The sequence below is a fragment of the Eptatretus burgeri genome, chromosome 5, assembly GCF_056783735.1.
Source record: "Eptatretus burgeri isolate ZD-2024b chromosome 5, Ebu_testis_v1, whole genome shotgun sequence".
Classification (NCBI taxonomy): Eukaryota; Metazoa; Chordata; class Myxini; order Myxiniformes; family Myxinidae; genus Eptatretus; species Eptatretus burgeri.
This window is the reverse complement of record NC_140965.1, coordinates 53,131,955-53,155,843: the sequence shown is the minus strand read 5'-3', so window position 1 is coordinate 53,155,843 and position 23,889 is coordinate 53,131,955. Positions and strand designations below refer to the sequence as shown.

General features: G+C 42.9%; 1 protein-coding gene across 1 annotated transcript in view; it reads right to left on the bottom strand.

Moving 5' to 3' along the window:
* The window catches only part of LOC147026441 (CD109 antigen-like), a 139,103-nt gene extending 116,190 nt beyond the window's left edge, over positions 1 to 22,913 (bottom strand). Inside the window, exons 1-8 of the mRNA XM_085881861.1 lie at positions 22,790 to 22,913; positions 18,939 to 18,994; positions 18,040 to 18,200; positions 10,572 to 10,600; positions 3,300 to 3,533; positions 2,620 to 2,745; positions 1,413 to 1,458; positions 245 to 332 (exon numbers count right to left, since the gene is read on the bottom strand). Of these exons, the coding sequence (XP_085737987.1) occupies positions 245 to 332; positions 1,413 to 1,458; positions 2,620 to 2,745; positions 3,300 to 3,533; positions 10,572 to 10,600; positions 18,040 to 18,200; positions 18,939 to 18,994; positions 22,790 to 22,837 (788 nt within the window). The 5' untranslated portion in view covers positions 22,838 to 22,913. The remainder of the gene's footprint in view (positions 1 to 244; positions 333 to 1,412; positions 1,459 to 2,619; positions 2,746 to 3,299; positions 3,534 to 10,571; positions 10,601 to 18,039; positions 18,201 to 18,938; positions 18,995 to 22,789) is intronic.
* Positions 22,914 to 23,889: the final 976 nt, after the last annotated feature.

The following is a 23,889-nucleotide window of genomic DNA, read 5'->3' as shown; positions in this document are numbered from 1 at the left end:
CTGTGTTTCCCCTGTGTATACTTATACATCCTCCGCATTCACTTCGTTCCATATGCTGAACATATTTTTCATCTTAAATTTGCTGCTATACTGTCAGCCAGGGAACCCTCTCGTGTGGATATACTGAATATAATATAACCAGGAACACGGAGTTCGAACCCAAGGCAACTTCAACATGCTAAAACTTAGATCAACACCCTTGAGATAATTATGAAAGTATGATTTACTGAAAACTCCAACTTACTTTGCAACTGCTGTCCCGGCCAAACCCCTTTGTTCATTTTGCACGATAAAAGTTGGTATGTTGATGATCACCTCAAACTTTGGGAGCACTGCAAAGAGAAACATGAGGATTAGGTACTTTTTAGACAGAAATAAATCACCAAATAGGTTAAAGATATGGCTTTAACCAGACTCTATAGTGTAATCCATCCATCCATTGGGACCATACTCTGTGCAGAGTGTTGGTGCTGCCTCAGCAGTCTCCTTGGTTATTGGGCACAACCCTGGACGGGTCACCACTCCGACACAGGATACCAGCACGCTGGCACTCACTTTGCCGACCTCAGAAGGATGCCAGGCAGAGTCAACCCCACCTGGTATTAATTCAACAGCCAAGTGGGATTTGAACTGAGGATCCTAAGATCCCAAGCCCACCATCCTAACCATTAAGCCAACAGCAGGCATGCGGTGTAATGGTTAGCACATTTGCTCCAAGTTTGGGAGGTTGGTGGTTCAAACGGAGGTTGGTGGTTCAAACGGAGGTTGGTGGTTCAAACCTTGGCCAAGTCATACCAAAGACTAAAAATGGTACATGCTGTTTCATTGCTTGATGCGCAGCAGTTAAACAGGTTGGAGCATGGATACACAACCATTGCACAGGCCTTGAAGAGCATACATAAAAACCTCCTCCTGCATTGAAGTTCCTTCTAAGGGAACTCATTGTTACTCCCTCCACCACCAAAGGTGGACAGAGGTTATGTTTTCACCACTGTCTGTCTGCCTGTCTGTCGGTTTGTCTGTAAGCAGGACATCTCAAAAAGTTATGGACGGATTCGAACAAAACTTGTTACACAGCTTGGGTGTGGGACAAGGACGAATTGATTTGATTTTGGTGAAGATCCGGATCTGGATACGAGATTAAATAAAAATTTTTTTAAATCATTCTTCACCATTGAGAGATGGGACCATAAACGATACATAGCACAATATTTCAAGAAGTTGTGGACGAGTTACGACAAAACTTGGTCGATGAGTTGGTTAGGTGACAAGAACAAGCCAATTTGATTTTGCTTCAGGTCCGGATGCAGATCCGGCATATCAGTGAGATCGAAAACGTAAACTGTTCAGTGTTCATCCTGGTGGAGGTATGCGCTCCACCGAGTGCCGTTCTCATTATAATATGTGCTTACCGTATTCAGCAACTGTGAATAGTGTACTGGGAATAATTTCAGAGCCCTGAAAAAAAAAAAAAAAACAACAAATGAAAATTCTTAAATCAGGTTGCAAGCTTTTATTTTTGTGTTTGAGCACTTCACAGGGAAGACAACGTTAATGGAAATGAGAGGTCAATTCCTGTGCTAGTCAGGGGATCACTCCAGAATCTGGATATGAAGGCCGTTAACTAGTACCTTGTTTTGTTTTTTCTGTGAAAATTACATGCCACAGTCAAATGTATGTATAAATGCACATTGCCTGTCATGGTTACTACTTATCAAGTGTGCTTTCAACATAATAACCACTCTTGAAGTGCCAGAAAAATGCTTATCAAAATTAAAATAAATAACACTGGGCTGCATTTGAAATATTTTTTTCAGATGTCTCGGTTTTCTCAACGGTCCTTATATGTTTTTTTGCATGCTGAATTCAGAAATGTGTCTAATTTCGCTCAATCTGGTCAAGTTTTTCTCAATTTTAAGTTTTTCTCAATTTTTTTTCTCAGTTTCTCTCAATTTTTAGGAAAAAAAAATAATCAAAATTTTTGTTTTTTTAATTAGCATTTTTAAAATTAAAAATCAGACTTACTTTGACAGAAAATGTACAAACTATACATATAATGACACACAAGTACACTTAATGTGGAAGAAAGTGCCTTCTCAATTACTTTAATTTCAATTTCAGGAAAATATAGATAAATCGTTGTTTCTGGCAACACCCAACTTCAGTCGCTCCAGCAGTCGCTGTTTTCCTTCGTCTTTTTAACGTTGAATTTCACATTAACGGTACTTGTACATCATTTTATATATAGTTTGTACATTTTCTGTTAATGTAAGTCTGATTTTTAATTTTAAAAATGCTAATTAAAAAAACAAAAATTTTGATTATTTTTTTTTTCCTTAAAATCGAGATAGCATAAAAACTTGACCTGAATGAGTGAAATTAGATACATTTCTAAATTCAGCATGCAAAAAACATATAAGAACCGTTGAGAAAACCTAGACCTCTGAAATGACGCAGACCAATGTAATCAAACAAGCAAATAAAGTAAACTCGTGAACAATTTTAATGAAAGACGAAACATCGTCTTTCTTTCACAGTTTAGGGTGGTTCATTATTAATCATCGATATTATCAAATCATTGTACAATGACATCATCATTTCAACCGAGCAATCACCTACCGGTATTATTGCTTGAATTTTCCATTCACCCAGCACTGGCTCAATATCAAGCAAAAGCGTTTTGCTGACCACCCCACTCTCGGATGATTCTGAGAGCCATTGCGCGATGCGGTTCTTCTTGGGACCCTGTGCAAGCCATTAATATCAGGGGATCGTACACGCTCATACGATGTGTGCGTTTCCTCATAGTGAGAAGATACTCGATGAATCAGGCACTCAGGTAGTAACATAGCACAGTATTGACATGAGAACGACAAATAAATACATGGTCATAATTTGTCATACTGTATGCGAGGAGTCGAAAATAATGACTCTACACTCTGAATGGGTATAACCTAGGTGGGACAGGTACATTGAGACAATGTGGTCAGTCAATGTTGGGCCAACATTGATTTTGTCTTCATTAGCAGTTACAACGTGACGTTGAACCAACGTTGGCTTTCAGATAGAAAGAGACAGTTGGCCTTGGAAATACTGATGGCTTTCCACCAATGTGGAACATTTGTCAGCTTTTACTGTCAATGACAGACCAATGTTCGCCTGATGATCAAATCAATGTCGGCACAGCATTGGCTTTCCATATTGTCCCAACGTCGCTGTACCAGCTCGATACAACTCCAATTGTAATTAAGAATCACATGAAATAGTATAGTTAATGTGAGTAACTTATCGTGAAATACCTCGATGGCAATGTGCACTTCCCCATCATACGGTCGCAGATTTGGGTAAAGAATTATGACCCTCAATCGGACTGTTTGACCAGGCTTGTAGATAGCTTTGTCCGTCTGCACGAATGTAAGAAGGGCTTTGGGGTTGAAGGAAAGCTTGGTGGCATTCACAAACAAAATGGATCCACTGCTATCCTGACCTCGGACAGTGAGCTCATAGTTCCCAAATGGAGCGTTCAGCGGCACCTGTTTCAAACAATGGGGGAGTAAAAAAAAAAACAAATGATGATGAAACTTCTGAGGTCAACTAACAACATAACTTGAGATTCAGGAGTATTTCTTGTTTTTCCATTGTCCCTCCTTTTTCTCTACCTGCCTTTTACAATCAAACATCTCAAGGACTCATCGAATGAAATCTAATTCTGAACACGATGCTTCACAAATGTTTCAGAAATGAAAAATAGCGAACATACACAGCCATTCACACAACTTCAATGAGCTTGTTCGTTCCATTGCAACACATGGCAGTGAGTTTACATCGGTGCATCAATGCCACTAATGCAGTACCCTCTCCAAGTTAGTGCAGGAATATTAAACTTGGCCAGGTTACTGGTGATAGCTCACTTACTCTTCACCAATGACACCATGTGATTGTTAACGTCCACCAACTAATGCTGCCAGCTGTGACAACCAGTTTAAACATCTATCCGAGGGACAACACCCACATTGATGTATCACCCTGCTTGCGAAACACTGGAATGACAGTTTATAGCTGAGCTGCTGTTCAAACCCAGGCCTGACAACTCAGAGGTAATTGTGCATACCTCTGTTATTCTGCCAACCCACTTCAGTGTGGTAATGTCCTAGAGAGATATTCAGCCCCATTCTCCTTTTATGCTTTCTTCTTTTTTTTCTTCCTCCTTTAACACAGCCAGCATTTTCTCTGCATCACAAATTCACATATATCCTGGCATACAAAGCCCTCTTGAAGAATTGGATGGATGATCTGGAACCAGTCTACCCTTCAGTGCTTGAATGGGAGATTTGGTTTGAGCAAGGTATTTAAGGTAGAAGTTAAGGTAGACCTTCCACCACAATCACTCGGACAGCCTACATAGTTAGGTGGGCTCACTCTCTCTCTCTCTCTGCACCGGCCACCTGTCTCCCAGGCCCCGACAGGAAACCATGCAAGACAGTCTCACAACTGAGGAAGCTAGTACCACATCCCTCCATGCTGCGTCACAGGACCTTCGGGCTCTGCAACTTTTTGTGGAACTCCTCTCCCTGAAAAAAATACCCATGACACATCTGACTTGCTCCTTGTCACATTACTCCCTTTCATAGCCCCTCTCACATCTACTTTCAGCCAACTTTTCCAACCTTCACACACTACAACAGTGCCAATTGAAATTTCAAGAGAGAAAGGCAGAGCAGGGCATCCTTGCCTGGCAAGACACCAAGGCCAGAGCTTGGGGGCACTCAGACTTTGGATGAGGGACAGGGGTTTGGCTGGAAGCCAGACTCATCTTGAAAAGACTCATACCCAAAGCCATTGAATACTGTCCAGAAGCTGCTCTGAGGCTGGGTATCGACATTTCCTTTTCACCACCTGAAACTAGGCTTGGACATCCAAGAAAGCAAAAGCACCCAATAAGATGGAAAGCAGACACCACCTTCTCACTTGCAAATTGAGCACTGTACAACCTATCAGCATCCATGAGCAGTTGGTAGAAATGTGAACAGAATGCTCCCAGGCACCGCAGTTGAGACTTCACAGATAGCCTCACAAACTGTACGTGACAGCGAACCAGAAAATTATCATCTAGCACTCCAGTAATTGGTCACGCATCTCGGTGGACATTATCCTAGCCCAACCCCAGAGCAGAAAGGTCCTCAGAGGAGCCACCTGTCCGCTACTCCTGGCACCACAGCTGATATAAGAGCAGAAGGAAAAATATCGAAATTAGTTTGAGGAGAAGCTCATGCCAGATGGGACTACCTCTTGCAACTCCATCCCCAAGTCATCCCTCAGGTTTTGGAACACAATGGCTGGTAGCGCTAACAAAGAAAAGGGTTTCCTTCTGACCCTTTCCGAACAGTCTAAGGACTCAGTGTGGCTGGAAAATTCAGTACCTTGAGTTAACTGGCTGGGATGCTGAGCAAGTCATTTGCATCAAACAAAAACCAGAGTGATTCAGCTTAAGGCACTGCAGCAAGTCTGTCAAGAAATGGTCCGTGACCTGAGATAGGAAGTTCTTTGGAGCATCGTAGTGCAGTCCTCCTCAAGCAGGCCTCCCTCCTCCACAATGGCAGAACTTTCCCTTCCTTTATCGTGCCCCGCCTTACTCAAATATAAAATAATCACATTGCTGTGAATCTGGTTGAACATTCTATTTTAATCATTAATTGCGGAATATATATACAAATTAGCTTGCTTCATTAAATTCAATTTCACCCTCTCATTTGCTCAAGTTCATCTGCCATCTGCTTGGAAATCAGCAAACATTACCACTCTGCATAGAAAAGGTGCAAAAACAAATCCTTGCAACTACAGACCAATCAGCCTTCTCCCAATCATCAGCAAGGTTATGGGACCCATCATCGTTTCAGACATGAAATCCTTCCTCTTCTCCAATGGCTTGATTTCTGATCATCAATTTGGATTCAGACCAAGTCACTCTACCCTGGACATACTGCTTCTGCTCTCCCAACAATGGATGGAGGTCCTCAATGCCAGATATGAAATCAGAGCCGTATCCCAAGACATATCGCGTGCTTTTGACACAGTCTGGCACCCTGCCCTACTCACCAAACTCTCTTCCCATGGTATCCAAGGCCATCTCCACTCATGGCTCGCAGACATCCCTCCTGTCGCAGTCAACGTGTGGTCCTAAATAGAGTTCTTTCATCCCCTCTTCCTGTCCAGGCTGGAGTTCCTCAAAGCAGTGTTCTGGGCCCGGTTCTTTTTCTGGTTTTCATCAATGATCTCTCCGACTCTCTGGAAAATCCTCTTTATCTCTTTGCTGATGACTCCACCCTCTGCCGTACCATCGGTCATCCCTCAGATCGGCAAGCAGCATTTTCTTCGCTCTCTGCAGATCTGGATAAAATCACGAACTGGTCCAACACGTGGAACACGTCTTTCAATCCGGACAAATCTCACACTCTCACTATGTATCTCCGAAAGGACCATCTGGACCCCCACCCCATCTACTTTCTCAACAATGCTCTTGAAGAAGTCCTTTAATTCAAATTTCTTTGGCAAAAGTGTCTTGCTTCGTCCAAAACTACTAATGCATCTTTAGTCCCACCATTTGTTATTTTTTTCCCATGCAAATTGAATGCGTTGGTCTTTTCAGTTGTTCGATTGTGGATCATTCAGAGTATTAAATAATAATACCATTCCCTTCGTGCAGTCAACGCACATAAGGCTGTCGAGGCAGTTTCATTGGCAAGGAGTCCAGTCCTGGACAGGTCGCCACTCTGATGCAGGTTACCAAAAATGATTATTACCCCAGTACACTTGTACTCATTTCACCGACCTCGAAAGTATGACAGTTTGAGTCAACCACACTTGGTGTTAATTCAACGTTCCCAAGACCCTAAGCTCCCAAGCCAGCCACCTTAACCGCTAAGCCAACACCAGGCATCATTCAGAATATTATAGCCAAGTAATAGCATGACTTCTATAGTATGTTGACAGGAGTAATAATAAAAATATATATGTATTTTTGCCAGATATATGTTACTCATGATGGCGATGATCACTGTGGGTTCCACACATGTTCCAAATTATATGTTTTGGTTTATTACCTATGCCAATGAAGGTGGACTGAGGTTATGTTTTCAGCTATGTCTTTGTTTGTCTGTCTGTTTGTTTGTTTGTCTGTGTGCAGGATATCTCAAAACGTTGTGGAGGATTCGGACGAAATTTGGTGGGGAGTTCGGGTGTATGAAAAGGACGAAATGTTGAGATTTTGATGAAGATCCGAATCCGGATAGTAGAATTCTTAAAGTGGTTCTTCACCATTGAGAGATAGGGCCAAAATTGTTATATAGCATGATGTCTCAAACAGTTATGGACGAATTCGGACAAAACTTTGTGGACAGGTTGGGGTAAATTGATTCGATTTTGGTGAAGATCCAGATCCAGATCCAGATCCAGTCTATCAGTGGGATACAAAATGTAAACTGTTCAGCCTGGCTAAGGTGCATTCCGTTCTACCGAGTGTCGTTCTGGTTCAGCTTGTAACGATGAATGATGCATTTCGCTGTATTTCTTCTTCCAGTATTGTCCAAAGTTCAGCTGTCCCTCCGTTTATCTGAGCATCACTGTATTTACGATTTTTCAAAAGTATTTGCCTGAATTACAATCAACATGCAATAATATATATATATATATATATATATATATATATATATATATATATATATATATATATATATATATGTATACATGCATATATTGTTGCGGTTCTCGGAACCGCATGCATCCAACAGGCAGTGGTCCCAAGACAGTTATTCCATTATTATACGTGTAGATAGTCCCTTTCCTTTTGTCTAGTGGGACAATAACGGAATGCGTTGCGATGATCTCGTAGCTCGGTTTGCTTACATCATTTTTTCTTCATTGCGTCCCTACTCTTCTTTTCGTGTGATTATTCCTGTGGTAAATCTGAGCCACATGCACCTTCGCTGTGAGGTGGGCCCTCATGGAGGCCAGCACGTGTGGCGCCACTGTGAGGAAACGATGACGTGCGAGCATTTACGGCGCAGAGCCCTCGTTCCCAAGCGAGCCCTCAACCCAACATGTGCGGCGAGTCATACAGTGCGCTTGGCAGTCCGGGATTATCGACTCGAGCTTCCGATGATCTGGGGAAGATTGCCGGTTGCATTAAAACATATACGAATGAATACCTCTTAAGAGGCTGCAAGAATTGTGTTTTTCACAACACAGGAAACACAGCTAGCACGAAGCCCACGCTGCACGAAACGCGCATGGAGGCCGATAAAGGCGACTCCATGCCACGTTGTGCAGGATACGAGTGTGCCAGGTAAAAGTGGCGCGTTCCTTTTCAATCATATATCTGACACATATCGGTGTTTTCCCCCACGCACACGGTAGCAGAGTTGTGCGAACGCGAGCATTGACCAAGTGCATAATAGCCGAACCCCACACATTGTATAGAATCTGCTCGAAGGCAGACACGTGTGCCGCTCACGAAACATGGAGGGATTTATCCATAACGATGTACTTTCGGTCCTCGCTGGCAGCAGCGGATTCCTCATGGATGGTGAACGTCTTCTCATCCCTGCGCTCAGTGAAGCTGCAATCGGGCTGGGGAATGTTGTGCAGTGCGTGCCGCGTTGGCACGCGTGGAGCGGGCGCATTGATCGGCGCTGGTCGGACGCCCGAGCGGGCGTACGGGACCCTCGGCCGGTTGCTGGGGCGCGGCCCGGGGGTTTTTGTGGGACGATTCGCATGACAATTTTGGTGTGGGCGATTCGTGTCATGTTGTGAGGGTCGGAGCGGAATATTTCCGCTGTCTGAGATGACCTACCCGGAAATGAAGTGAGGCAGTTTCTGGCCAAAGTTAGCGGGCCAGTGAGGGGTCAGTGGCAATCAGAGCGCCTGATTCAGGTGATGACGTTTCACTTCAGGGTGGCCCCTCCCCCCGCGCTGCAAGTCCTATAAAGATCAGAGAGGTCCCTCCGCCCTTCTCTCTCTTTCTCCGCCTCTCTCTCGCTCTGGCCTCACCCTCGTCGACACCACCGAGAGCCGCCTCCTGCTGCCTGGACTCCACCTCTCTCACCTCACCCTCGTCGACACCGCCATGACCCGCCTCCTGCTGTCTGGACTCCGCCTCCTCATCTCCGCCCACACGACGTCAACCACACCCGGCTACCTGGTCCCGCCTAACACTCCGTCCATGCACTCTGAACTCTGCCCCTTCTCCCTCAAGCTCCTCCTTCACGAACACGGTCTCCACACGTGCGGCTGAAGCCAGAGATGATGCGCCCACTGTCGGGGACCGCACCACGGAGCATCCCCCCGCCCCCCGAAACCTATTGGTGGCACGTCGTGCTATCAAGCACAAAGGTACCGAGATCATTGCCTCAACTCCTTTCCCTTCCTGTTTCAATACTTTCTCTTCATCGGGTTTTCTGTGTCTGTGTGTGTGTGTGTGCATGTGTGTGTGTGTGCATGTGTGTGAGTGCTGGTGCCAGTCTGCTTAAGTAAGACTGCAGAAGATCGTCATTATTATTGTTGTTATTATTTTTGCGTTAAGTCTGCTCTGTGTCCCTTTTTGTAAGTTGCTGTTTATTTGCTGCACCACACCTCTCTCCCCCTATCTCTGCACAACACACCCCAATAAATCTTGACCGTGCCACATACCATTCCTCACCCATTGTTAATAAATTATTATTAGGAATGTCCCCTGCTCGTTTTTGTCTTTTCTTCCATTGATGCAGCATGGTCCAAATCCTACTTTAGCCAGGACTTTATTCTCAACGATTCGTTCCTTTTAGCCGGTATGTCCTTGACAGTGTCGCTCGGCTGATTCCGATCCGGAAAAGTGATCCGATCCGGTAGAGTGATCCGATCTGGTAGAGTGATCCGGTTCGGACAAGGCGTACCGAGGGCGTGTTCCCCGGTAATTAAATCATGTGATTAATTAGGTAACCCGATTAACCCATAGATGGAAGGACCCGAGGTCAGGCGGTTGAGTTATTGGCGTCCACAGTCGGTTAAGCGACCCGCCACATCATGGAATTATCCGTGTGTGACGGCCTACAATTCCGGGGAGTCTGGTGGGAGCCGAGATAGCTTCCCCCCCCCCCCTTTCATGGTCTTCTCACCCGACCCATGACTCACAACAATATATATATATATATATATATATATATATATATATATATATATATATATATATATATATATATATATACATACATACATAGTCATTTTCAACAATCAAAAGCATTAATAGAGATCCATATGTTTATTTAATAAGTGCGGTGGTCATTAATTGCAGACTTCTTACAAACCAAAATCCACATTATTTGTATGGACAATGTGTAGAATTTAATATCTTTACTCAGTGGGATAATTTATGATCTATTACGTTTTCGGTAGTCACAGAAAGCTATATAATTGTTGTATTTCCACATATCAGGTACGTTCATGAATTACTTTCCATGAAGATCAAGGCATTTGCTGTAGTGAATGAAAACAATGGTGTGAAGTTAATTTATCCCATTGATGGAATTGGGGGAACTTACCCGGGGAAGAGTCAATGACTTGGTGGTACCTGTGAATGAGAATAACCCTCAGTTCAAGGAAACTTCAAACACAGGCAAAGAAACCATTTGCATTTTACATAGATATAACAATAAATGTGTGCGTGCGCGTGTGCGTGTGTGTGTGTGTGTGTGTGTGTGTGTGTGTGTGTGTGTGTGTGTGTGTGTGTGTGTGTGTGTGTGTGTGTGTGTGTGTGTGTGTGTGTGTGTGTGTGTCCTCCATAACTCCAAAACCATAAAGCCTAGCAGCCTGAACCTTTGCATGCAAACTAAGAAAACTACGAGAAAGTGCAAGAGTGAAAATTGAGTGTTTGAGTTAATTAAAACATCCCTTTTGAAGATAATTAACGGCCATATTTAATTATCCGATATCAAGGCTTATCCTTGGTCAGCCTGCTGTCCCTCACTGGGACCGTAATTCACCATTTTTTTTTTGGCCTGCTCAACCATGCCCCGACTTGGAACAGGCCGCAATAACTTCTTAATGATAAAGTTTTTTTTTTCACTTTCCTCACTCATATTATCGAATGCCTGTTCATCAAAGCTACAAATCGCTGGGTATATTGCAATGCTTATAAACGCCTGGAGATGCCAGCGTTTGTGGCTTTATTTCATTTCTGCACATGTGGTCACCAGGACTATCTCTTAAACTAAGAAGAATGACAAAATTTAAGATGCAGAATTTAACTTAGCAGCAGTTCCATCCTTCCATCCATTGGGACCATACTCTGTGCAGAACGTTGGTGCTGCCGATGCAGTCTCCTTGGCTATTGGGCACAATCCTGGACAGGTTGCCACTCCGACACAGAATACCAGCAAGCTGGCACTCATTTTGCCGACCTCAGAAGGATGACAGGCCAAGTTAACCCTACCTGGTATTAACTCAACAGCCAAGGTGGATTTGAACTCAGGATCCTAGGATCCCAAGCCCACCACCCTAACCATTAAGCCAACACCAGGCATGGATCGACTGATGCTCAATTGAAACACTTACTCAACCAGTACACTGAGGTCTTCAAAGATGAAATTGGAACTGTGAGAGGCACTAAAGCAAGGTTGAGCTTGAAGACGAAGAGTAAGCCAGTGTTTCACAAGGCTAGGCCAGCTCCATATGTATTTCGTCCAAAAATAGATGCTGAGCTTCAACGAATGGAATAGGCAGGTATTATCTCCAAGGTAGAATGGAGTGAATAGGCCTCACTTGTAGTCCCCATTTTGAGGCGACATGGAGATAATAGGCTTTGTGGGGATTTCAAGGTATTGATAAATTCCTTACTTCAGGTGGATCAATACCCATTACCATCTGTGGAGGATATATTGGCAGCATTGGCAGGAGGAAACAAGTTCTCCAAGCTTGATTTACGCCATGCTTATCTTCAGATGGAAATGGAAGAAAACTCCAAGAAGTACTTAACAATCAATATACACAAAGGTCTGCACCAGTACAACAGACCGGTGTTTGGGGTTGCAACAGCCCCTGCAGTGTGGCAACATACCATGGATTGGGTATTGGCAGGAATCCCAAAGGTACAATGTCTCATCGATGATATAATCATCACCGGGAATTCAGATGGAGAACATTTGCAAATTTTTGGACTGGTTTTGGAGAGGCTAAAACAGCACAACCTTTGGGTAAACCCAGACAAATATCTGTTTCTCAAAGAAAAGCTAATCTATTGCGCACATGAAATCACTGTGGAAGGGTTAAGCAAGACATCTGACAAAGTAAAGGCGATGGCAGAAGCACAAAAGCCAAAAGATGTCCCACAACTTCGCTCCTTTCTCAGGTTGGTATACTATTATCATCGTTTTCTTCCAAATTTGTCAACACTCCATTGCACCAGCTACGACAGAAAGGACACACATGGAATTAGACAAAGGTTTGTGAGAAGGCATTTATGGAGGTAAAAACGTTGATCGCTTCTGATGTAGTACTTATGCATTATGATCCGAACAGACCTCTATGACTTGCCAGTGATGCGTCACCATATGGTCTTGGCCCAAGGGAGTGTACTCTCTCATGTCATTGAAGATGGTGAGGAATGACCCATAGCCTTTGCGTGCAGGTCATTGACCTCATCAGATAAAAATTACTCGCAGATAGATAAGGAGGCATTGGCTCTTATCTGGGGAGTAAAAAGTTTCACCATTATGTTTTTGGCAGGACTTTCACCCGAGTCACGGACCACAAACCCCTGATATCCATCCTCTACCCTCACAAAAGCATACCAGTGATGACAGCCGCACATCTGCAATGATATGCATTGTTTTTAGCTGGACATGACTATAACATTGAATACAACAGTACGACTGATCACGGTAATGCAAATGCCCTGTCACGGCTTCCACTTGAAATCATCCAGCCATCTGCAGAGGAGCATATTGATGCAGTTGATGTGTTTCACATGTCACAGATTGAATTCCTTCCAGTCACAAGTGATGAGATCTGACCTGACAGGAAACGCAACATGACCTGGAGTTGTCTTGAGTGTTAGAGTCTGTCACTCAGGGTTGGTCTCCAGAAGCGAAACAGATTCAACCTTACGCCAACCGGAAGAATGAACTGTCAGCCCATTGTGGCTGTCTGTTGTGGGGCACACGTGCAATTGTACCCCAATCACTGTGCAGTCATGTGCTGGGACAGCTACATGAAGGACACGTTGGGGAAGTAAAGATGAAGGCATTAGCATGTAGCTACGTATGGTGGGTGGCCTTCAATTGATGAGGACATCGAACATATAGCTAAGTGGTCTGATGGGTGTCAACTACATCAGAACATGCCACAGGTGTCACCTTTGCATCCATAGGAGTGACCCTCGGCCCCATAACAGAGGATACACGTGGATTATGTTGGGCCGTTTCTTGACACTGTTTCTGGTGGTGGTTGATGCACATTCCAAGTGGCCAGAAATTTATGTCATGAAGTCAACTACGTCACAACAAATAAACACCAAACTGTACAAGATTTTTGTCAGGAATGGTGGACCTGAACAGCTAGTATCTGATAATGGTCCTCAGTTCACATCGGATGAATTTAACCTCTTCATGAGACGAAATTGAATTAAACACATTCGGTCTGCTCCTTACCAACCAGCCGCAAATGGGGCTGGCTGAACATTTTGTCCAAACTTTCAAACAGGCTTTTCGATCTGCAAGAGAAGAGGAGGGCATCATTGAAGCAAAGTTAGTCCATTTCCTGATATCCTACCGGAATGCTCCTCATGCAACAACCGCAGAGATTCCTGCAAAGATGTTTCTTGGCGGATCACTGCGTACTAGATTGGATGCGGTTAAATCTGATATCAGAAAAAGGGTCAACAATAGACTTTTTCAACGGGCCCTTGGTGGAGGTAAAGGCAACATGCGTGAATTTCTGGTAGGACAGCCTGTTCTTGTGCGAGACTACCGTCAGGACCACAATTAGGCAACTATTGCTGTAAGGTCGAGACGGGATCCCTTAAATTATGATGCTGCAGTTGGACCCTGTGTTGGGAAATGGCATGTGGACCAAATGCGGGATACTGGGCTGAGCTGTGAAGCTCAACCTTTCCAATCAGCAGATCCTCCTGTAAGAATGGAGTTAAAGGGGTCGGGGTCAACTGAGAGGATACCTGCAACAGCGGAAGCGGTTCCCACTGAGACAAATGCTGTACCGGCATCAACAGATGCTGCATCTCAACCAATCGAGATTGCTCTGGGAACAAGGGGGTATCCGCAGAGACACCACAAGGCCCCAGGGAGATTGGATCTGTGAAGCGATTCAGTTATGGGGCAGACTAATCCCTTCATAATCTCGAGCCAGGGTATGTTTCACTCCTGTGCTAAATCCACTAGATGGTACATTTCAGTTACCTGCTGTAGGTGATGGATTGCAGTGTTCTATTGTTATGATGCTCTTGTAATGTCTTTGATTGTGCTATTTTCTGGGGTTCATCAAATGAGTAAAATGCTCATTTATTGTCTTGTGGGTTGACATGTTGGAATGGGATTACATCTAGAAGGGAGGAAATGTGGTGCATTTACAGCCTTGCGTATTGATATGTAGTGTGGAATAAAATAGTTCCTGACTTGCCATTTTCCGTGGCTGTTACAATTACGTCGAGCTCCACTTAATCCCATTGCATACGTAATAAGGTTCCCCAAGATTTGGATCACATCTTCACACAACGCCCTCGGTACAGGGAACCCATATCACGGCTCTTCTCCTCTGCCCGGGAGATGGGGATCAGTTAGTCGGGTATATCTGGTCCACTACTGTGCCCAATAAGCCAGGAGCACTCTCGACTCCACAAATCGTTGTTGAAATTATTATAGGAGATGGGTCTAACAATATAAAGCCCCTCCCCCCCCCCCCCCCGGCCGTACTTGTCTGCTCCAGCTGAAGTGTTGAGGTGTGTGGTTTTTAGAGCCTCGTGGCTCTATTAAGACCAAAAGAAGTCTTCATGCAGAAGTGCTTGAAATTGCAAGGATTACAAGTAAATTATGTGCAGGAGGAGGACATTCGGCCCATCATGCCTGCGCCACACCAATACCAGATTTAATAAATCCGTCAATACCCCTTCCCGTCATGTGCAGCCTTTTGGCTGCTCCACTGGTACTCATTTCGCCGACCTCTGAAGGATGACAGGCTGAGTCAACCCTCTGGTGTTAATTCAGCAGCCAACAGGATTTGAACTCAGGACCCTATGATCCAAAGCCATCACCCTAACCGCTAAGCCAACACCAGGTTATAAATTCAAGTGTGAAATGGACGCAGTCATGGCACCGGAATATACCGAGGTCGAAAAAGGACGTGCAGAACAAGGCAAAGCAGACAAAAATCAGCTTCTTATTCACAAAGTCTGATGACCCTGACGAGCCAAAGCCAGGAACGTCGACGTCATCTCAACAACCTACAACGTCCTCAATCATCATCATCATCAAAAGTAAGTACAATTTTAAGTTTTTTTTCATTTTTACTACTGTAGTCTTGGCAAAAAAGTGGATACATTTTCGAGTTGGTTCCCCCTCGCCCGATTTCCCCCCTAAAGTCTTAACTTTGCACATCGCGGTTTTTACCAACGTGGGGGTTTTCAACAATGTAACCCCGTGAACGGGGAGGGTCTGCTGTGTTGGTGGCTGTTGGTAGACTGGTGGCCATTTTAGTTGTAAATAAATGTGGGCTTTCCCTTTAACTCCGTACAAAACCACAGGGGCTATGACATTTTACGTCTTTTTCTCCTTGTTAAACTTAATTTCATCATAATAACAGTGGAATAAAACTTTTCTTAAAGTCAACTTACAGGGAGATATTAATAACATAATTATATCAATGAATATACATGGCATCCCCGTAAGAGTAAAGTGCACCAAATTCGGGCCAGGTTAGATTGATTGAGATAAATGGAAGGAATAAGTCAAAACAAACGATCTCAATTTGGCTTCACACCTGCGAAAAGACCAAATATGGAGATTGGGGCAGAAAGTCAAGAGGACAGTGTTTCTAACACAGCAGGAGGAGGACAAGTTGAGGGGGGCCGAGAGCAGAGCGTGCCCTCATGTTCGGCCTGCATATCAGCGAGCTCGGCTGGTGCCACTCACTACAAGTAATGCCATTGTTACAGGTTCTGATTTTTGGGGCTTCCCATCCCAACAAAGAGTGTTTATGAGGAGATAGGGGAAATAAAGTTCTAGGCAGCATGGAAGGATAAATTCCAGTGTTTTCAATACGATGCAGATCATGCAAAAATGTTCTGTGACGTATGTCGGTGCTATCCAATGTTAACACATTGATTGGGGCCCTTCCTTCACTGGATCAACAAACTTCAGAAGTAATGTGCAAAAGCACAATGATTCCAAATATCACCATAAGCGCATCATTGCAAATACACTTGCAATCGGTGTAAGAGCTGTATATTTCTAACATGGTGTTGATGAGGTTAAATCTCAATAAATATCTTGCTGTTCTTTAAGAAATTAACATTTTTTATCTTAATCCATTAACCAAAAGGTTGGTTAATGTGTTTTGAACTTTTCAATGATCAGTGTATGCATAAATATCCATTTTTTTTTCAAACTTGAATGTCATAGAAAATATTGTTACGTTTGAGGGGGGGGTATGCATTCAAAGGGTAATTGGGATGTTTAATTAGGTATGCCATGCTGTTCGAGTTTACCAGGATCTCGATGTAATAAGTAGCAATTCAGTGGTGATAAGTTGTCTAGTAAATGTCCATTTCTTCAAGGGGGAAATGATAATTGTCACGTAATTAGATAGGGACACGGGATAGGGTAGTTGTGTGTCTGCGTAAACCCCTTTTAGTATTCTCTGGAGGCTTGCCGTGACGTCACAGGACAGTGCTGCGGATGGCTCTGCCCCGTGATCACGATTGGCGGAAGGCGACAGCGGTGGGCCAATAAAACGGCTCGATTGGAAGTGACGAGAACGGGAGGATAAAAAGGTTCTGTTCGGGGTCGAAAAGGAAGAGGAAGAAGATTGGGACAGAAAGACTGTTTTGGTGGAGGCTGTGGTGCGGAGAGCGTGCTTTTTGTTGTTGCGCCGATTCGATCCTGTTTTCCATCGTGTCTTGGAGCCTTGCTGAGCCTCGTGCCTCACCTTGGTTGGCTCTGGGGTTCTGCTGGCTCGGAGTACGGGGTCGAACGGCGGGCGGACCTGCCTCCCTCTCCTGCTCGCAATTTGGCGCCAGAACTGGTTCCCTGGCAGCTGTGAGCGGACTTGGGCCAAGACCAGGAGGTCGACAGCACCACGGTTTCTCCTGCCCCCCTGACGAGAGCAAGGCCAGCTCGTCCGACGCCGATCCAGGGACTGTTGCGTCCACACCACGGTCCAGCCTGACCACCAGGAATAGCTACGTTTTGTGTGTGTGTGTGTGTGTGTGTGTGTGTGTGTGTGTGTGTGTGTGTGTGTGTGTGTGTACTTGGCGCCTTAGAGGGTTTGAGATTTGTATATTCATTGGAATTGTCTGTGTTTTCCCCACGCCCAATCCCACACCATCCCGTCGAATCGCCCCGGATCCCTCTTCTTGCCGAGTCTTGTTATTTCTGGTTAGAGGAATAAACGTTATCAACTCAGTGAAAAGCGACTCGTGCCACCTTCCTCGTCCCGTTTGCGGTAGAGCGATTGAAACCGCCATCTTTGGGTTATAAATAAATAAACAGCCTCCATCGTTTCGGCTCATTCTACGTTGGCGGGACTGTTCAAGTCCCGTGGACGTCACAATATGTTTGACAATTTTTTTTTTTCAAGCACCGAAAATTTGACTTCAGACCTCACAAAAATAAAATAAAATCCGGATTCCAAAAAAAAAAAAAAGGTGCCCGGTAGGGGCACCCGAATGAAGTTACAATGGAGCCCTGTATGTATTCAGACTGCTCCAAAAGTGTTGAAATATTCACAAAAAATGTGGGCCTACTGTTGTGGGATTATCAAAGGTTGAGAATATTTACTCACCCAAAAGCATTTCAACAGTTGTTGCCACCAAAACTTGATGGTTTCTTAGAATGTTGAAAAGCAGAGTTACTGAATTATTCGAGCTCCCATGGAGGGACACCCTCAAGGAAAGGGCCTGGCCTGGCCGGATGGTATTTGAGGCTGTAATGAGATAGTTGACCCTAAAAAAAACAACAATAAAAGGGAGATGGTTTAAGTGCGTCACAGGTGAAGGTACAATATGCATATTTATATGCTTGCTAAAATTATATGCTTGTGGTCGTTTCAATCTTTAAACAGTTCTTATAAAGACATAAGACTATATCAAATGAAGGTTTCTTTTTTGTTTGTTTGTTTTTCTCCACCACCGAAGGTGAAGGAGGTTATGTTTTCACCCTTGATTGTCTGTTTGTTTGTAGGATATCTCAAAAAGTTGTGCATGGATCTGGATGAAATTGGGTTGGAAGGAAAAATGAAGAAGTCATTAGATTTTGGTGAAGATCCGGATCTCTATCCGGCTACGAGAATTTTTAAAGTGATTCTTCACCAATGAGAAACTGGGCCAAAGACGATATATATATATATATATACATATATATATATATATACATACATATATATATATATATATATATATATACATATATATATATATACATACATATATATATATATATATATATTCACTTTTGCCAATATATTATTACATATTCACTTTTTCTGGGGGGGGGGGGGGGAGAGGAGAGTGGATGCTGAGGATTCATAATTTTATCATATTTTGAGGCATAATAAACACATGAACCCTTTGGCATCAGTCACAGGAAAGTGAAGTTTATAACAGAAGGAAAAGGGGGTAAGTTAACAGGAAATATCTGAATGGGGATTCAGTTGAAATAGTTTTCATGAATGGAAAGGTCTACCTTGTAGAACTGCAGCTGTGGGTTAGCATAAACAGCAGGATAACCGTTAAAAAAACCTGAAAAATACAGAAAGAATTCATGAGTTTTTGCACAACAATGAACATAACAATACACATTTTTAAACTAATCAAAGAAGAAGCAATGGAGTTGGGAATATGCATCATATTCAGGTGATGCAGCATGGAAAACTTTGTCAACCACAAGGTTCAGGGCCAAGTGTATGAAGTAATCTTGTTCCTTGATAGGTTTCTTGGGTGGACATGCCTGCCATCATGCCACACATTTTGAGCTTGATTTTTAAAACTCTATTTTACTTTTTATGCTGAAGGACTCCTGAAATTGGCAAGCAATACAGTAATTAACCCACACATGTGAAACGAAAAGTGGGTTTTGCAATTGGTTTATGTCCGTCAGTTTTATCAGTTTGTGATCGAGGAGCAACTTATTTAAATTGAACGTTTTATTCTGACCATGAAACGGAACATGAATATGAAGACAAGTCTTTCATTTTAACGTACTTTGTCTCTGAATTTGACGTGATCACACATGCACAGAGAGGTTTGAGATAATTTATTTATTCTGTCTGCCTGGCTGGCAATCAAAAAAAATTGAAAGTCATAACAAACAGGAAACTTTCTGTTTTTGAGGACGTCATAATGGACACATACAACAGGCACAAATAGCTAATGTACCGTATCGTGTTAGATCGGGTGGTGTAACGGACTCTCGGAAAATGGTGGTAAAATGCTGAAGTTTTTTTTATTTGTACCCCCCTTTCAACCTCCTCAAACCTTTATGAAAGTTTAACTATATATTTGAACACTGTAGGACACAAATCGCCTTCATAATACTTCCAAGAACCTCCAATTTTACATTACTGAACTTCAAATTAAAAAATAAAGGTTCAATGGGGGTGGTGTATAAGGGTGATGTTTGGGAATGCTTCTGGATGACACTAAACTTCTGACACTTCTGGATGACATAGCACTCAACTTTTGGATTTTTTTTAACGATGGTTAAAGTCATTATGTTTATTAAAATTGAAGTAACTACATGGGGTATTGTGTTCTATGAACTCTCTAGTTGAGTGTGCAACAAACTTTATCTTTAAGATTCTTTCCTCCTTCCTTCCATACGAGTGCTGCTTCGTCAGGATGAAGATTACCACATTGCCATTGCAGGCACGGAACAGCGCTGATACAACCATTTATACCAGTGCACTGGTACGCATTTTGCTGACCTCAGAAGGATGGATTACAGGCTGAGTCAACCCCACCTGGTGTTAATTCAGTAGCCAACAGGGCTTGAGGGACTTGAACTCAGGACCCTAAGATCCCAACACAACCCCTTTAACCACTCAGCCAACACAAGGCTTCAACTATATGGAAGATTGAATGCAGGATTCAAAGGTCTTGACCAAAAAAATAGGATTTATTTACAATTAATTTTACAAAAAGATTTCCTGAATGTAGAAACTATTTGGAAGATTAAATGCAGGACTCATGTAACAAAGTTCAGGCTCATTGCCAATAAAATATTGATGATGTTCATGATGTTCTATATTTGAAACTCATTGCTCTGAATCAGCTGGCGATATTTCTTTCAAGTTTTGGCAAGTAAGTCTGATTGGATAGCTATGATGACCTGTCATATCTGTTGGTTAAACCCCTAAAGGAAAACTGCTCCTGAGACAGATCACTGCAGAGCTTCCCCACGAAGCAAAGTGGCAAAATCGCTTCACCCTTCTGCACTTCTACTTTATGCGTGCTTGGGTTATACATTGGAAGTTCGAATGAAAGTTAGATGTTTCCTAACAGTTGTGGGTTTATACTTGTGTTATTTCCCAACTTGTCACAAACACGACAACACTTTTCCACTGGTTGACTGAAATTCAGAAATACCTCTTATTGTAGTGATACAGAACAATACTAGAATGTCAGTCACTGTTTACTTGATGATAAAAGATGATAATTACCAAAAGGAGATTATAAAAATTGAATTTTTTTTGGTAGACAAAGTCAAGACTTGTGGAAGAGCAGAACACAGAATGCAAAAGAAAAAAGAGAAACAGTGGAGAGAGGGGGAAACACCAACAGCAGGGTTGAAAGACAAAATAGAGGGGACAAATGAGGGGTGGGGTGTGGACAAGATGGAGGCAGAAGCAAACATTCACGAAAGAAAAACTAGCAATTTGGAAGGAGGTGAGCTTGGGTTAGGGGCTTACAAGGCCATCAGAGAAATAAATATAGTGATTTTGGATGAGGGGTGGGGGGGGGGGGGTGATCTGAGATGGTGTGAAAAGCTGTCTTGAAGACCTGGAGGGAAGGATGGGATTGAAGAGATGTGAAAAGTGGTTCCACAGGTGGGGGGGGAGGGGGAAGAATGAATGAGTGAATTATTTTTCCCACACAAGATCGAGGCTCATGGAAGAGCAAGTCAACAAACTTACAGTGTGCCTTAGTTGGGTGAACCAAGCAAGGGGGGGGGGGGAGAGAGAGAGAGAGAGAGAGAGAGAGAGAGAGTGAGAGAGAGAGAGAGAGACACACACAGAGACAGAGAGAGACAGATAGACAGACAGAGAGAGAGATAGAGATAGAGAGACAGAGACAAGCCGGTAGGCGACATGGGTGTTCGCTACATAATTGCATACTAGTCATACAGTTTTTGATGGATCAGGCTGAAATTTTTTGACAAAGAGGTTGATTATCGTGCGCATAAAAGCCTGGAAGCCGATTTTTGATTTTCGAATTTTTTTTTTTTTTACAATTTTTCAAAAATGTCAAAGTCCCGTTGCTAGTCAACGGTGGCGTCCATAGCAACGGTGCTCAAAAGCATTGAACTAGATCCTGGTATGAACTTACCTGTCAAGTTTCATCAAAACTGGTTGACTCCTCTGGTCCATTACATACAAACAAACATATATACAAACATACATACATACATAAATACAGAAAAAATAAGAATAAGGGTAGTCTCGCGATAACCCAACAGAGAGACAGAGAGACAGAGACAGAGAGACCGAGAGACAGAGACAGAGACAGAGAGAGAAACCGATAAGTGAGTGATGAAATGAAGGGGTTAATTATTATTTTATTTTATTTTTTCTCTGAATTGAAGCTGACATTTGCAGTATAGAGTTTGATAATACTCTACTATTGATCTGCATCTCGTGAGCGGTTTAAATAAAATTGTGATGGGGTGGACAAAAACCAAACACCCTGGAGACAGTGATGAAGTGATCACCCATCATGAGATTAAAGATCATGTTGAATAACACTTTTTATTAGGAGCCTGAAACAATTTGGCATTTTTTTGCGAAGTTTATAAAAGACGTCAATTTTAGCCAAACCAACATCAGTCAAAATGATTAATTTTGTGATATAGCTTTGAAATATTCTTCAATATCCCAGAAATGTTTGTGGAAAATCTCAAAACACACAAAAATCGTTGCACCCAACATACAAATTCCTTTTAACTTCAAAATCAAAGAAAATAAAATCAAACTCCGTACTTTTCATCGTGAAGTCACCTCGAACTCCTGCTTAGTCATTGCAGTTTATATCATGACAATCGCATTCATGTGTGCCAGTTCATGAATGATCTCAAGAACATCAGAGCTGATTATATTGTTTCTTCAACCAACTATACAAGTCATTGAGTGATGTTCAACTGTTGAATTGAATTATTGAAGTCAATGTTTCGTCTCTGATGCAGGAGGAAGAATCCTAAGTGTCTGACCTTGTTGAGCTTCAAATGACTGACCTGTTGAGGTAAAGGCCTGTATTCTTCTTTGAGCACCTTCTGATGCAATAACATTCAGAAGTAGTAAAAGGGTAAGAAAAAGAGCTCACCTGAGACTGTTTCCTGGTTAGCACCATTTTCCAGCGTCGTATGGGCATTACTCACAAACGCGGTCACGTTGTGCTTTGCTGAAACTTATATTCTCACAAGAAAAAGCTTGGCTGCTTTTGTGGTGTTGACGTAATAAAAGTTCGTGTTGTTAGTTATCTGTGGCTGAGCAAGTATATCAGTTTTCAAAATATCAAACAATTCAGTGTTATGTGGATACACAGAAAGATTGTAACCTTGTGTTCCTGCATACCTCCAATGTAAACAACATAGTTGCATTGGTGTCCTTTGCTACACCATTCCTATCTATGTTTGCAAGAGGCCACTTATTTGGATCCCCACTATTGTGGTACGGCTGCATCTAACAAACCCAGAATATATTCAGTTCTATAGTGGGGTCATCTACATACGGAGAAATGGAGGTTGAAATATAGAATTGATAAAATAAAAGAAGGGAGCATAGAAAGAGGGTATGGAAGTAGGGAAGGGGGATTGGTAAAGGAGAAGGGAATGAATATTGCATGAACATGAAGGGGGTGCAAGGGGGAGTGCAGTGGGGAGAAAGATGGAAAGTTCTGCCACTTTTCAGATTTAATATAGACATAAAACATAATATGGAAAAGGATCGAAAAGTTCTAAACTCTAAAAGAAAATGGGTGAGCATATGCACAATGACCAAACAAGTTTGATTTAAATGTGAGATTACATGTAGGTACGAGTAAGCTCACTATTAGGAAGATTAATACAACTTCCTTGCAGAGCCTCCGCGAGGTAAGTGGGTGGCCCCATGCAAAACCTCACGTGGAGGGGCCCTTTCTATCGGAGGGCCAATAATGTGGTGACATCTTCAGGTGAAGAATCGATTCATGCCTTGCCCATACCCTCCCGGAGGGGGTTTGTGAAATATTAGAATGACCAGCTCGATCTTCTGTCTCTGTGTGTATCCGTCTTTCCGCACCATCATGGGTAAATGACCTTAACAGCTGAACTGATTGTTACCAAACTTGGTCGGAGATTGTTCCCATGGGTCAACCAAAGTGTGGTATGTGGCCAATAATAACCTAAGTCAGGGTCAAGGTCATAAAAGGGTGAAAATTGCATT